The 15,327-nt window shown below is 36.2% G+C and overlaps 2 protein-coding genes across 9 annotated transcripts in view; one reads left to right on the forward strand and one right to left on the reverse strand.

Annotated features, from left to right (window-relative positions):
• Positions 1-6,731, forward strand: part of FGF2 (fibroblast growth factor 2) — a 52,669-nt gene extending 45,938 nt beyond the window's left edge. The window contains exon 3 of the mRNA XM_043902370.1: positions 6,503-6,731. Within this exon, the coding sequence (XP_043758305.1) occupies positions 6,503-6,688 (186 nt within the window). The 3' untranslated portion in view covers positions 6,689-6,731. The remainder of the gene's footprint in view (positions 1-6,502) is intronic.
• Positions 6,732-6,876: 145 nt separating this feature from the next.
• Positions 6,877-15,327, reverse strand: part of NUDT6 (nudix hydrolase 6) — a 67,197-nt gene continuing 58,746 nt past the window's right edge. For all 8 annotated transcript variants that reach the window (XM_043902363.1, XM_043902361.1, XM_043902369.1 and 5 more), the window contains 2 exons: positions 11,808-11,862; positions 6,877-7,543 (listed from right to left, as the gene is read on the reverse strand). In XM_043902363.1, the coding sequence (XP_043758298.1) occupies positions 7,146-7,543; positions 11,808-11,853 (444 nt within the window). In that variant the 5' untranslated portion in view covers positions 11,854-11,862 and the 3' untranslated portion in view covers positions 6,877-7,145. The remainder of the gene's footprint in view (positions 7,544-11,807; positions 11,863-15,327) is intronic.

The following is a 15,327-nucleotide window of genomic DNA, read 5'->3' on the forward strand; positions in this document are numbered from 1 at the left end:
TCCAATCTTATTTTACAGATGAGAAAAGTAAGGTTGAGACAGGTTAAGAGCTCAAAGTTACAAATTAGTTAGGGATCAAGGCAACACTGTAATCCAGTCATCTTGACACATACAGATCCTCACAGATTTTCTTTGTCAAATTCTTGAAATGGGCCAACTGGCTTAGTTTCCTCAGGGACTAAATAGTTCATAAAAATGAGAGTATATTCTATATTTCAATACTTATCCTGAATTCTTCCTTGGTCTTAGTTCTTTAACGTTTATTTCGATTTTGCAGTGTCACTGAATGTATAGCCTATATAAAATAATTTCATTTATTCATTAATTTAATAAATGTTTATTGATCACTTACTATGTGCCAGGTACTGATACAGCAATAGAAGAAAAACAACAGAAGACAATCTACCCATATGGCATTTATAGTCTGGTGAAATCAAGTGGATATGTATACATAAATAAATGATCTGTATCTGGATGTTTTAGAGCACAAAAATAAATGAGATGCTTTTATCCATCATGGTGTAACAAGAGTCACTAAATTCAGTTACTTGAAAGATGCTCTTATTGTGGTTACACTGTAGCGCTAGGGTCAGGTTTTAAAAATACTGATTTTAGAATAGTTTTAGGTTTTCAGTCAAGTTGTGAATATACAATACAGACAGCATCTATATACTTCATTCCCAGCTTCTCCTATTAACATATTAGCAGGGTACCTCTGTCACAACTAATGAATCAATATATTGATATATCATTATTAGCTAAAGTTCACACTTTATTCATATTTCCTTGGTTTACCTCATGTTCTTTTTCTGTTCCAGGATTAAGTTCAGGATACCACATTTAGTCATCCTATCTCTTTGGTCTCTCCTCTACACTCTGACAGTTCCTTAGACTTTCCTTTTTTTGATTTGAGTTTGAGGAGTACTAGTCAAATAAGGTCTTTCAGTTTGGGTTTGCCTGATTAGACATGTGTTGTAAGTATTTGGGAAATTTATTTCACAGGGGTAGAGTGCCATATTTTCGTTGTATCATGTCAGAGAACCGACTTACCACTAATAATACTAACCGTGATCACCTGGCTGAGGTAGTGTTCTCTCCACTGTAAAGTTACTCCTGTTCACCCCTTTCTGTACTGCATTCTCTGGAAGAAAGTCACTATACACAATCTACATTTAAGAGATTGGGGGGTGGGGATGGGTGTCGTTTATGCTCCATCTCCTTGAGGAAGTAGCTACATAAATTATTTTTATTCTTTTGTATGAGAAATTTGTCTATTCTCCATTTATTTATTTAATCATTTATATCAGTATATGTGCATGGGTATTTAATTTTATGCTTTGGGTTATAATCCAAAACTTTGCTGTGTATTTGAAATTGTTTCAGCTTTGACCACTGGGAGCTTTTTCAGTTGGCTCTCATGCTCTTTCACATACCCCAGACAATGTGGGCTTTTTTGAGTACTTCCTTATGGCCTCTAAGAGTGCTCCAGGCTCATCTTGTATAGTCCCTACTCCAGCCTAGAATGAGCTATTTCTCTAAGGAGCTTGGTTCCTTTTAATACCTTTAGAAAATGGTATTAGAAACCAAGATCTGGGTGTTTGCTTCTGGGCAGTCTTACCTGACAGGGCAAGGCATATAAGCATATACCAACCTGAATATATATACACATATCTATAAACAGTTCCATATTTAACCAGGTGTATGGTTTTATATTAAAAAACGAGTACATGCTGATGTATCCAACCCTAATCCACCAGTATCACATGAACCACTTTAGCCTTCCATGCTGGCTTGTCTATAGCCACCTACTCCAAGAGTGAGAAACCTGGTTCCTCCCATCTCCTGCAATTAGTTTTTCATTATGTGTAAGTATCTCACACTGGTTCACTTTCTTTTAATTTGAGATTTCAAAATGTCTAGATGAAATATAAATCAAACTATTTAAAAATGTTGACTATGCTTTTTCAAACTTTGTTCAATTCTTTGCTATTTAGATTCCTACAAGGGGTCAAACTTCCAGCACACACCATCTTTAAAACCATGAGCATCACTCATCAGTAGCAACAAATGCTTATTAAGTCCCTTATCTTATTAAGATCCTAAGCTATGCTGGTTCATGTACATAGCATTCAGGAAAGTCTTGAGGTGTGGTCTACCACTAACACAAAATAGATTTATATTACTCTCATACATGTACATATATTCATTTTTTAGAATCCATACCTTTTAGAATTGAGAATAATGGTTTACTGAAATTACTGTAACACACTTCCTAGCTTTCAAATAAATTAGTACTTTTCAAGTTCCAATTCTGTGATTATTAGCATTAGTAAGAGGGAAAGAAGGTTAAGTGATGTCTGTTACATAGTAAGTGCTCAGTAAACATTACTTTTCTCCACTAGAATACCTACTATTCATCTCAAACTCAACATGTCCAAAACTGAATTCCAAATCTCTCTCTATAAAACCCATTCCCATTCATAGCCTTCCCCATCCCACCAAGCCCATCACTGGGCAATAATGTCAGTGCCATCCTTGACTTCTCTGTATCTCTTACCCTGAACATCTGATCTGTCAAGTAACTCTGACAACTCTACCTGCAGAACACATCCAGGAGGAGACAGCTTCTGATCCTCTCTGGTGCCACGACTGTGGTCCGCTCTGTCTAGGTTCCTGAGCAAGCCACCAACAGGTGTCTCCACATCTGCCTTTGGTCCAGAGTAATCCTGGAAAAATAGATCAGATCATGCTCAAAAGTCTATAGTGTCTTTTCATTTTCTCAGGGTAGAAGCCAACATGTTTGTAGTAGCCTACGACTCTTGTATCTCATTACTTCTCTGCCTTATTTCCTATTCCTTTTCTCCTCTAAACCCTCTGCTTTATTTAACTCTCTTGCTGCACTTCACACTCTAGGCATGATCCTGTTGAAGGGATTTTACACTGGCTTTCCCCTCTGCTTGGAATGCTCTTCTCTAGTATCTGGAGGGTTAACCCCACCTCCTTTAAATTTTTGCTCAAATACCAGAGCCTACTGTGACTATGCTATTTAATATTGCAACCTAGTCTGTACCCACCACCATTTCCGTCTTATCCTATTCAGCTTTATCATATAATTCACTCAGTTATGCTTACTGCTTATTGTATATCTCCACCAGTGAGAACTGGAGCAGCAAAAAGGGAGGGATCCTTGTTCAGATTTGTTCCCTTATGTATCCCAGTGCCTAGAAGAAATACATGTTAAATGAATAAATGCATTATTTGAACTATGTGCTTTTTGTGTCCCAGAACTATTCTTTTTCTTTTTTTCATTTATTTTTATTAGTTGGAGGCTAATTACTTTGCAGTATTGTAGTGGTTTTTGCCATATATTGACATGAATCAGCCATGGATTTACATGTGTTCCTCATCCCGATCCCCCCTCCCACCTCCCTCGCCCAGAACTATTCTTAAACTTTAAAAAATGAAAAATTAAATTTGATGAAAATAGATACATGGGCAAAGGGTATCTACAGTCTGAAATAAGTTACTAAGAACCTTGAATTTTGGATTCCTTATTTGTCAGTGAGTATAATATTGTGTTGGCCGAAAAGTTCGTTTTGATTTTTCTGTAATATGGTATGAAAACCTGAACAAACTTTTTGGCTGACACAGTAAATAAAATGCTATGCATGAGAGCAGCCAATAACCGTGAATTAAGGGATTTCCTAGCTCCTGGGCCTATGTAAAATAAGGCCTTGAAGAACAAGTTGTATAAGCCCTTAGAAGCTATTTATCTACTTCCTCTGTGATGTTGCTTTTCCTTTTCTCTTAAGTTTGAAATGGTGAGCAGTTATACAAAAAAAGCTCTCTAAATATGTTTATAAAGTTTTTAAAAAATTACATTGCATCGATTTTTAACAGGAATACTGACATCACAGCCAGTGAAGAGGATTTGTAAACTCAGAATGGAAGGAACTGAAAATCACTTAAAAAGGGATGTTAAATGCCTGGTTTTAGTGAGACTGAATTTTGGCCCTACTACCCATTAAAAAGATGGGAGTTTGTTTTCAAGTGCATAGCAGCAGTTTAGTAAACTTACATGTCTGAATGTTTGGCACAGATGCACAGTTTCCTTCTCTCCCTTCTGTGTAAAAGAACAAGGAACCTCTGTTTTAAAAAATTGTGGGTTCCATGATGTATTATCCACTTAATCCCAGGTATCATTCCTTTTCTCTAAAACATTAACAGTTGGCTGAGAAGGCATATATTACTGGTATGGTACATATCCCATTGGCCAAACATTATAGGTGGGACACCCTTGAGGCTAACCAAACACCAAACAAGAGCTTCTCAGCACCCTGAGACTAACTGACGTGGGTGAGGTCTGCCCCTGGGGAGCTGGCCCGGATCCCGGGGGTGACCTCCGTGTCACCCTCACGGTCACGCGGCTTCTCCTTCAACTCTCCTCCTCTGCTCCTGCTCTCACACCTGGAGCAGGGACGAGGAAGAGCTTTGCTGCTGGCCTGAAAAATGGCAAGATAACCTGTAGCACTTTAACACATGAAGCATGATAACTTCACAAAACATAGAGTGAAAATACTGGCTACGGACTACTCACGTTAGTGTATGTATTCCACTGTTACCACATTTGAATCTCTTTGAAAACCCCAAGATAGTCCTATGTATCATACAGCTGTTCCTTGTGTAATGTCTGCTTCTCTGTAAGGCTACCTGTGATTTGCATCAGAAGGCCTGAAGTTGCTTTCTTAGGTGCAAAAAATGAGCAAACTAGATAAATTTGCATTTCAATTTATAAAAGTTAACTGTAGTCAGAATAAGCCAAGTAAAATTCTTATCCCTAGAAGCTGACTAAAGGAGCTAATATTCACTTTTAGGGCTTTCTCAGTACTTTACTTTTAGAACACTGATTATCATGTCAGTTCTTTTCATTGCTGTACTTACATGTTTTTCTCACACTTTGTGCCACTGTGTTTATCTTAGAACCAAAGAATCTGGGGAAAGATTCAAGTCTTTTGAATGTGGATTTCCTTAAACCTCGTTTCCTAGATTTGAGTATGTAGAAATCAGCTGGAATCTGGTATGCTCACTAATACAAAACCATAGGTTTATGTCATATATCTGTGTACGCATGTTGTATGTGGAGATGTGTGTAAATTTATATGGTTTTCTATATAATATTATCATCCTACCCTACTTAACTAATTGTAATGTAAAATATAATTTTTCTTCTCATCCCTTAAATCGAGTAAGTCACTTGTTGACTTTCCACCCCAGAGGTCAGTAAGTATCATCAGTGCTGCCCTATGAAGTTGATTTTTGAACATTTACCTGAACATTTACCTGCAACAGCCTACTGGACTCTCTAACTTGGAATACTATTTCCAGTTCTCACTATTTGTAAATCTAGCTATTCTCCACCCCCTCTAATAAACTGTTGAAGTAAAATGGCAGAGTGGTTTCCCTTCCCACAGGAGACTGTCAAGATTACTTATTCCTCTTTATCTGTTAGTGTTTTGAGAATGCTGTGCTGTGCTTAGTTGCTCAGTCGTGTCCGACTCTTTGAGACCCCACATTCTGCAGCCCACTGGGCTCCTCTGTCCATGGGAATTCTTCAGGCAAGGATACTGGAGTGGATTGCCATGCCCTCCTCCAGGGGATCTTCCCAACCCAGGGATCGAACCTAGGACTCCCATATTGCAGGCAGATTCTTTACTGACTGAGCCACCAGGGAAGCCCAAGAATACTTAAGTGGGTAGCCATTCCCTTCTCCAGGGGATCTTCCTGACCCAGGAATTCAACCGGGGTCTCCTGCATTGCAGGTGGATTCTTTACCAGCTGAGCTACCAGGGAAGCCCTTGAGAATGCTAACCATATGACAATGTACCAGTACAATTTTTTGGCATTATATACATTGGCAATTTTCTGTACATAAACTATTCTCTTTATGCCTTAGAATCAGTGTCAGTCACTAGAAAAAAACATAATTTAAGGAATAAATTCTGTTTCTTTGAGTGAAGTATTACTAAAACCCTTCTTCTTTATGGGAAGGTTACCCCTGGATTATAGTACTAGAGATGGATGGACCACAAATACCTAAGTGAAAGCCATTGCTTTGCATTTCCCTAAGTGTAGCGTGCTTCCTGTTCTTGGATTTATCCTTTGTGGAGACCACTGAAAATCTGTGTTTGTGGATGTTTTAGTTCTGTGCCAGTGTGGTTCTTAGACTGCCTGGGTGCTTTTGCTGCCCAATACCTGTCTGTCATGAGGCTCCAGGATGGTCCTTGGACTGCTCCTCCAAAGAGATGTGCTTCAAGTTGTCCTGCCGACATGCTGTGCTTCTGTCCTGAATATTTCTGCAGAATAAGAAATCTGTGTCAGATTTTGGCTTGTTGAGTCTTGCTAGTTTGACTGTTCTGCTGAACCCAAAGCACTGCATACTATTTCTTTAAATATTTAATATGAAAGTATCACAACAACTACTAATTTTTCCTTTATTTTGCAGAAATGTGTTACAGACGAGTGTTTCTTTTTTGAACGATTGGAGTCTAATAACTACAATACTTACCGGTCAAGGAAATACTCCAGTTGGTATGTGGCACTGAAACGAACTGGGCAGTATAAACTTGGACCCAAAACAGGACCTGGGCAGAAAGCTATACTTTTTCTTCCAATGTCTGCTAAGAGCTGATCTTAATGGCAGCATCTGATCTCACTTTACGTGAAGAGGTATATTTCAGAAATTTGTTAATGAAAAAAAAAATGTGTACAGTGATCTGCTCAGTTTGGGTAACTGTTCAGATAACCTTTTATCTAGTAGTAAAATATTTAACCATTGCTGTAGTTTTTATAAAAGAAAAAACACAATAACAGCAAAAATTCCTAGAAAATGTATACACTTCCACTTTTTATATAGCATTTCCTTTTATCCAGTGAAACTTACTTAAAGCTACAATCTCTCATACAGTTGCTTCATTTGAAAAGAGGCTTTCAAAATGTGTACAAACACGCTTTCTTCATGGAAATTATAGACATTAGAAAATTAAAGTCATATTTAGTTATTAACCCAAATGTCCACTACTTCCTATAATATGGCACACATTAATCTACATGTACAAACTTAAACATTTTAAAAACATGTAAAGAATTTAATCCATTCCTGTCATAGTTTTGTAACTGTCTGGCAGTTTCTTGTGATAGAGTTTATAGAACAAGCCTGTGTAAACTGCTGGCAGTTCTTCCATGGTCAGATCAATTTTGTCAAACCCTTCTCTGTACCCATATAGCAGCAGTCTTGCAACTCTGCTTGTGATGGGAGTTGTATTTTTAGTCTTGACTAGATCACTGAGATCCATCCACTCACACTTTAAGCATTCATGCTGGCAAAAATTTACGGTGAATGAATATGGCTTTAAGCGGCAGATAATATACATATCTGACTTCCCAAAAGCTCCCGGATGGGTGTGCTGTTGCCGAATACTCAGGAGGGATCTGAATTCTGATTTAATACCAGTCTCTTCAAAAACTTCTCGAACTGCTGTATCTCCTACATAAAAGAAAATGTACAAATCAATAAGGATTATACTTTGAGAAATTTAATCAAAGATTTTCAGATAAGGAAGCATTATTATGTAAAGGTTCAAAAGGTAAAACTTCACCCTAAGAAAATAAAGCTTTCCCTGTAAACTCTGTCCTCTGGACATCCTGAAATAACAAAGTATTTTCTTACCACTGTATACCTAAGAAGCTTTTGAAATACTGAATATTTCTTTGGCTTCTACTTGCAAGCTTACCCATCTACATATATATATTTTGGGAGTCACATATTTTTAAACTCTTCCTGTTTTATTCCCAAAAGGTGAAAACATAGGTTGCAAAGCTGTAGTTAATATTCCTGTATATTTTTTCATTATTATCTTGTTCCTGATTATCCATTAAAACTGCCTAAACTGATAAACATTTGAAGTAAGAAAAAGTGATCCATTCTTCTTTACAAAAGTCTGTAGAGCTGCCTAATATATAGAACTAGGAAATGATTCAAATCATCCCTGGTCTCTCCTGGGACCGTAAGGCCTCTGAAGTCTTAGACCAGATTTCTTTATAACCATTTTGTTATGCTCTTCTAGTTATTCTGTCAGTGGAATCCCACCATGGTAATTTCTGGCATTTTCTTTGTTTCTTTCTGTTTCAAAGAACTTGGGATTCATTTTTCTAACACCAAGATGCTACCGTCATCAGAAGTTTAAAAAAAACATGAAATTTACAGAATTTTATAATATTACCAGGGTTTTCACATTTTAGAAGGTTGATTTTTTAATAATACGCAAATTTCTAGGACAGGATTTTTATTGCCATTAACTTATTTTTGTGGCTGCTCTTTCTAAATATCCAGACGAACCTCCTATCTGGGATTTCTGTAATTCTGTGATGCTGTCATTGTCTCCCAAAGTGTTTATGAAAAGCCCTTAAAATAGCTGCCTTCCTTGTCTATTTTCTGGGAAGTTTCACAATTGCCACAAGTATAGATTTTTGTTCAAATATCCTTTAATGCCTTCATTTTCTTGTTTGTCAGGTTGTAAACTGTATTTGGCTTCTCAGTAGTCCTACTAGTTAGGAATAGGCAAGGAAGAGCAAGTAAACAAGAAATGTTTCAATGTTTTTTCTAATCACAGCTCTGGAAATAAGCACAGGAAGAGTAGTGTGTAAAATATGACATCTGTCTGCCATATTTGAATTCTATGTGAACTTCCTTTGAGCTTTGCCAAAGATCAAATAAACATGGTTAGAAATTATATTTTTAAAAATATAGAAATATATATATGTTAAGAAAAGAAAAACTTGGCTTAAGAAAAATAATTTTTTGTTGTATTAAAAAATTTGTATCAAGTTTGTTAAAGATTGTGGAACTACTCTTAAATTTTATATGTCATTTGCTGATTTGACTTAAAAATTGTTTAAATGTTTAAAAAGTTCTTTAAACATTTTGAAATGACCATGGGGGTCTTGTTTAGCTCTTAGTAACACTAGTCAAGAGTTTAGCATTTAGTTCCTGTCTAGCCTGCTTGTATGTTATGGAAGCACAGGATGGGGCTGGTGAGTCAATCTGCCAGGCTTAGCTGTCACCACAGCAGCTGATTCAAAGTCAGCATTGCCTGGGTAGTTTGATCCATTTAATTTCAATCATGATGCCATTGACTAGACTAAAAATTGAATGGGCAAATAAGTATTTTTAGATCTAGAGGAACCAACCCCTTCTATATTAAGACTGAAATCTCTTCTCCAAAGGATTTTATGATGAATTTAAAAATTTTAATTTAGATAAAGTGCTTTATTCTCTTGTATCTTTATTATTTTAAATGTACTGTAACTAAACTCAATAGCAGTTTATAGATTTGAAGAATACAGGAACAACCAAGAGGGTTTTGTTTTTATTTTTGCTGGTTCAAAGAAATGTTTAAAAACATCATAGTGTTTTATTTAGTTAAAGGACAATAATGAAATGGAGTTTATATTTGTTACTTCTATTTCATAATATTTAATAACAGGATTAGGTTGAAATAAAATAATAGGAAAAACTGCAGAATGTGGATTTTCCTGGTGTTTCCCCCTCACTCTGGTACACTGCTGAGCTCTGAGCAGACCCCATTGCTTTACAGACCTTTGGCTACACAGGGGGTTATCCTCCTGTCAGTGCTAATGAGATCCCGGCCCCCCCCAGAAAGGCAGCTTCTGTTTTTAACCTTATCTGTAGATACCTTTGTACTCTGCTTCATTCATCTAATACTTATCAAAGAATGAAGGATTCCAAACAAATGAGCTTCTTATTTTAACTAGTGTTTACTGCTTAAGAGCCAGTATGAACATTTGCACATTTATGATGGTGGCAGTCCTATTACATACTTTCCTAAAAACAGAGTTTAAAGAAAACAAATAATTCCTGGTTGATCTGGCTTCATCATTAAGAGTAGTCTATTACTGTACTGTTACAAAACAGAAATGTATTCTACATAGACATGGTCTTTCAGATCTCTATGTCACTTACATTTCTAGCTGCTTTCAGAGTTTTATCACTTCTGAGGCAATGCTTCAGTTTTTCCTACTCCTAGGCAATATGGTAAATGCCAGTTGCTGCTTTTTTCTTAATTCCATATGGCTGGAGGCATTAAAAACAATCTCAGACTAGGTGGGTTGTTGTGATAACCACAAATACTTTAAAAAAGTAGTGAATTTCTAGTTATATGGACTTGAAATGTTCCGGAGTACACTCAAACCTAAAGTATATTTACCTGGTATGTAAATGTGTTTATTTAACATTTAAAAATATATCTGAAATTCAGAATATCGATGAAAACTCAAATGAAAAAAGTTACTCATTTGAGAAGGCAAGGTTCAGAAGAGGAAGTTATACAAACTTCCTATAGACTGCTGTTTGCCCAGTATGGATTAGATAAGGATGTAAAACAGACACTTAACTAGTTCACATGATCTCATATCACATAAGGATAGTGTGAGATAATCAGGAGTTCTAGAATAAATGGCTTTTTCTTTCAGCACTGGCACTACTACAAAATCCTTTTATTTCAACAGAAGACCTAGGGAGGTCTAAGCTAAAGGTCAGTAAGTACCTAAAAACCAAAATCTGCTATGATATATTTGAATGTAGTGAATTTACTTATAGGATGTTAGGAGTTGGCTCTATACTACGAATTGGGCATTTTCATCTGTGGAACATTAAAAAAAATTTCATGTATATATATATATATACATTTAAAAATAATTTTAGGACACTGCCTTCATATAAATGATGGCTAAAGAGAATAGGGGACATATACACACTGAGGAAAAAGTCATAGAAACATAGTTAAGTATGAAATGAGTTATCTATTGATTTATTATGATAGGGACTGTGCCTGACACAATGGTTTAAGGAAGAGACAGGAAAACTCAGTTTCTACTCTCCTCGATTTCCTGTAAAATCAGTGACATAAAGAATTCTTAGCTTCAAACTTCCCTATCTTAAATACTGAGCTCAGTAAATTGTTCTAGAAAATTATCTCTCATTTCAGACTTTCTCACATGAGACATGTTACCATCTGTTGGCTTTCTGACTATTCAAAATAAATAGATAAAATTTCCATAAACAGAATTATACCCCCACTGTTCAGTAATTGCCTTTATAAATATTTCACATTTCATTTAAAAGTTTCTCCTCAACCTTGTGATAAAATGGTCAAGAATTTTTCTAACAGTTCAGTTCCAACAATTTTGCTATGCTTAGTCACTCAGTTGTGTCCGACTCTTGTGACTCCATGGACTGTAGCCGACCAGGCTCCTCTGTCCATGGGGATTCTCCAGGCAAGAATACTAGAGTCGGTTGCCATGCCCTCCTTCAGGGGATCTTCCCAACCAAGGGATCAAACCCAGGTCTCCCACATTGCAGGCGGATTCTTAACTGTCTGACCCACCAGGGAAACCCTCCAACGCTTTTAGTCAAATTCAAAATATCCCTTAATGCTAACCTTAACTGTATATCCAAAGCTTCTCATTTTCAAATTAATCTAGAAGCAGTCCTAAGCCAGAAAACCAGTGTTATGCTCTGAATGGTATTATTTATACTAATGGAATAAACTAATGTTAAGAAGTTTTGCTGTTAATATTATATCAGCACTGAATAACTTCATTGAAACTTTCTGACTTAGTCTAAACCAATTAGAAAGCTTAAAATCTCATTCTTAGCTCTAGATCAAGAAAGTAAACACATAAATTTATTCAGCATTTTCACATCAATTATAAATATATAAGATACCCACCGATATCTTCTCCAGGCTCTGACAGGCCTCCTGGGAACTTCCACATATTTTTCAGCTGCAGTATTAAATCAGAAAGCAAAGTTAACACAGCTTTTATGTTAACACTAACATACACATACATAGAGATGCCACAGAAGCTACCCATAATTGATCAAGGTGGTTGAGAATTTATTTTTTGGTAACTGCCACCAATTTTTTTCTGCTTCCTTCCTTATTCTTCCCTTCTTTCCTCGGGAAACTGCTGACTTGTGAAATCTTTCCCATCTTTTTCTTTAGGAAATAGAAGTGGTTTTTTTATGTTAATGTGATAAATTCTGTATGAGTGAAACAGTGGGGGGAACATCTACTGAATTTGTGTAGTTAAAAATTTTTGCTGCTAGTTTATTAAAGAATACATGAAACTTACTGATGCTGCTATAAATTAGTAGAAAATATGATATAAATGTAATCATTAAAGTATGCTATTTTAAATTTTCAGTTTACTTTCTATATTGTGTATCTAATCAGTTATATTAATCTTAAGACTTTTCTTGTTCTCTGTGTTAATGATTTTATGTAAAAATGTAATTGCCTTTCATGGGAAGTGTGAATAAAATTGATTTAAGTTTCTGGCTTTTTGTATATACCATTTCCTTTTTTGGTGGGGAGGGGCAGGTGGGAAGATCTGATCTAGGACTGGAGATAAATATGAAAACTTGATTTAAATAATTCTGCAGTAGTATGGAACAATATTCTTATGGCTGACATGATTATTTTTTCCTGTTAGAATTCTGTTATACCAATCCATCACCATGATAAAAACTGAAGAATTAGAAATTACAACATGCATAAAGGTGCTGAGCTTGGGGCCAGTACACCTCACACTCTTCATTCATAAAACAAGCTTATGGACCTCACTGCTGTGCTTTGTGGCCCACTCATTTCCTGGACAAGAGCTCCTTAGAGAATGTGTCATTTCCCAGCTATGCTAGGTTGGAGACTAGTGGCATGGTTCCCAGAGTTTCCACAGACTGTTGATTATGTGGGTACAGAATTCTGGCTTTCCACCCTTCTGTGTCTGGCTCAGACCTGAGATTAATTTATAAAGCACATTATGTTTTTTATTAATGTAGCGATACCTCCAAGTATATCTCAGCATTAATGCACTGTCTTTGGGGTTCCATTTTGAAATTGTTCCACAAGCTACATTTCTATAGAAACTATGCAGACTTTTTTTGTTTTTGGTCTCTAGGATATTAAACTTCACCACTATAAATTCTACTTCTGTGGGAGAAGGCGAGGGTGGGATGTTTCGAGAGAACAGCATCGAAACATGTATATTATCTAGGGTGAAACAGATCACCAGCCCAGGCTGGATGCATGAGACAAGTGCTCGGGCCTGGTGCACTGGGAAGACCCAGAGGAATCAGGTGGAGAGGGAGGTGGGAGGGGGGATCAGGATGGGGAATACATGTAAATCCATGGCTGATTCATGTCAATGTATGACAAAAACCACTACAATATTGTAAAGTAATTAGCCTCCAACTAATAAAACTAAATGGGAAAAAAAAATTCTACTTCTAAAAAAGAAATGTTATGAGGCAAACAAATGCTTCCCCAGAACAACAGAAATAAATTTTGAAAAAATCTTTACCTGGACCTGATGATAAGTTCTTGGAAATAGTTAAGCTTACAGTTATTTCCAAGTGGTAGGCTGAGAGGCCTAAGTTTTGTGATTTGAAAAACCTGGTTAATGCTGTAGATAAAATCAGTCATTTGAGGGGATAAGTCTGCCTTCAACCTTTTTTTTTTTTTTTACATTAAAAAATACACCCACTATCTGGGTTTAGCTATTTAAGTAATAATAATAAATACTAGATAACATATTGAATGTCCACTATGTTCCAGACACTATGCTATGTTTTAAGAACTGTACACATTTACAGTTAGCCCAAGAGAAACTATTATTGTTCCCATTTTTTCTCTTTAAATTGAAGTTATAGCTGATTTACAATACTGTGTTAGAGCAAAGTATATAACGTACAGCAAAGTAATTGAGTTGTATACATATTTTTTCAGATTCTTTTCCATTATAGATTATTACAAGATATTGAATACTGTTCCCTGTGCTATGCAGTAAATCCTTATTGCCCATTGTTCCCACTTTAGAACTGATGAAACTGAGGACAAAAGATTTAATAGTTTACCTGGAGTGACACAGCCAGTGCATAGTAAACTCATGGTTAAAATCCAGGTGACCTGATTCTAATCATCTCTTAAGAAATTTTAAAAGTTGATTTGGTATTTTCATACTAACCTTTTACCACTATTCACTTTTTCATATACTTTTTGATCTTTGCTTCAGTTCTGATTGGAACATTCTATATAAAACCAACTAGAATCTGTATCTTAGTCTGACACTCTTCCAGGGGTTGTGACTTTGAACTAACACCTAGTTTGGTGTCAAATGTCTATCTACCTCTTGCCTATGAGTTCCCTATCTAGAATCTTCTGACTGGCATGGGATTTATTATTTTGCTAGTGATTTACTAAGAGTTACAGTATATTGTTCCACAGAGGAAAAACTACTGAGGGAGGAGTAAGGTTGGGCTTTGAATATTTTTTAGCTTATTATCTGTTTTCATCTTTGTTCTCTATCCAATAAAAGACAAAACATCTCTCTGCATCAAGTATAAAATTCCATGACCCTTTCCCTGCTAATCTTAAAAAAGAAACTTTCCACTCCCTCTTAAAATAAATATTCTGCTCAGACATTTTTGTGCCTCTTTGCCTTCTGGGTCTTACCCAGCATTCACGTATATGACCCCTCCCTACTTTGAGTTACTGAGGTCATCTAATTCCTGAAGCATATCTGACTTTTACATACTATAAAAAGGAAATTATCCTTCTAAGTCATAAAAATGTGGGATTTTAAACTATATTTAGAATAATTCCATCATATTATAATGGTGAATATGATGATAAATTTTTCCTATATATTTGCCAATTATAAATCTGATGTTCGTGTGTGTGTGTGTGTACACGCACGCAGGAGTGGCAAACAGAAGAGAGTGTGGATGATGTACAGTGGTCCCATCTATCACTGAATTGCTAAGCCTCTGTTAAAGGCTATTTCAAGTTTAATTGCACTGCTTCTTTTAAAACTGTCCTGAAGAAAAACTCCCAAGTTTACTGTTTCTAGAATGGATAAAGAGGAATGATTCGTTTTTTGATCCTTTTTCTATTTTCCCAGTCCCATGGACGTCTTCTGTTTTCCTAAGCAAATGATTAGCTTCAAGATCTTCCCTGGGTGTGGCTTCTGAACTAAGAATTTGTGTAAACACTGCCCGCCCCCCCCCCCCAAAAAAAAAAAACCCATCAATTTCTTTCAAGTCAGAAACTAATCTCAAGAACCTAGAACAAGGGTTCAGACTTGCTAGTCTACTCCTTTTGGTTCTCTGTACTATGTGACCTTCTCATTCCTCCCTTACTCCAACTTGGTCAGATACAGAGACCTCATTAACTTTTATTTTCATTGCTC

The sequence above is a fragment of the Cervus elaphus genome, chromosome 5 (assembly GCF_910594005.1).
Source record: "Cervus elaphus chromosome 5, mCerEla1.1, whole genome shotgun sequence".
NCBI lineage: Eukaryota > Metazoa > Chordata > Mammalia > Artiodactyla > Cervidae > Cervus > Cervus elaphus.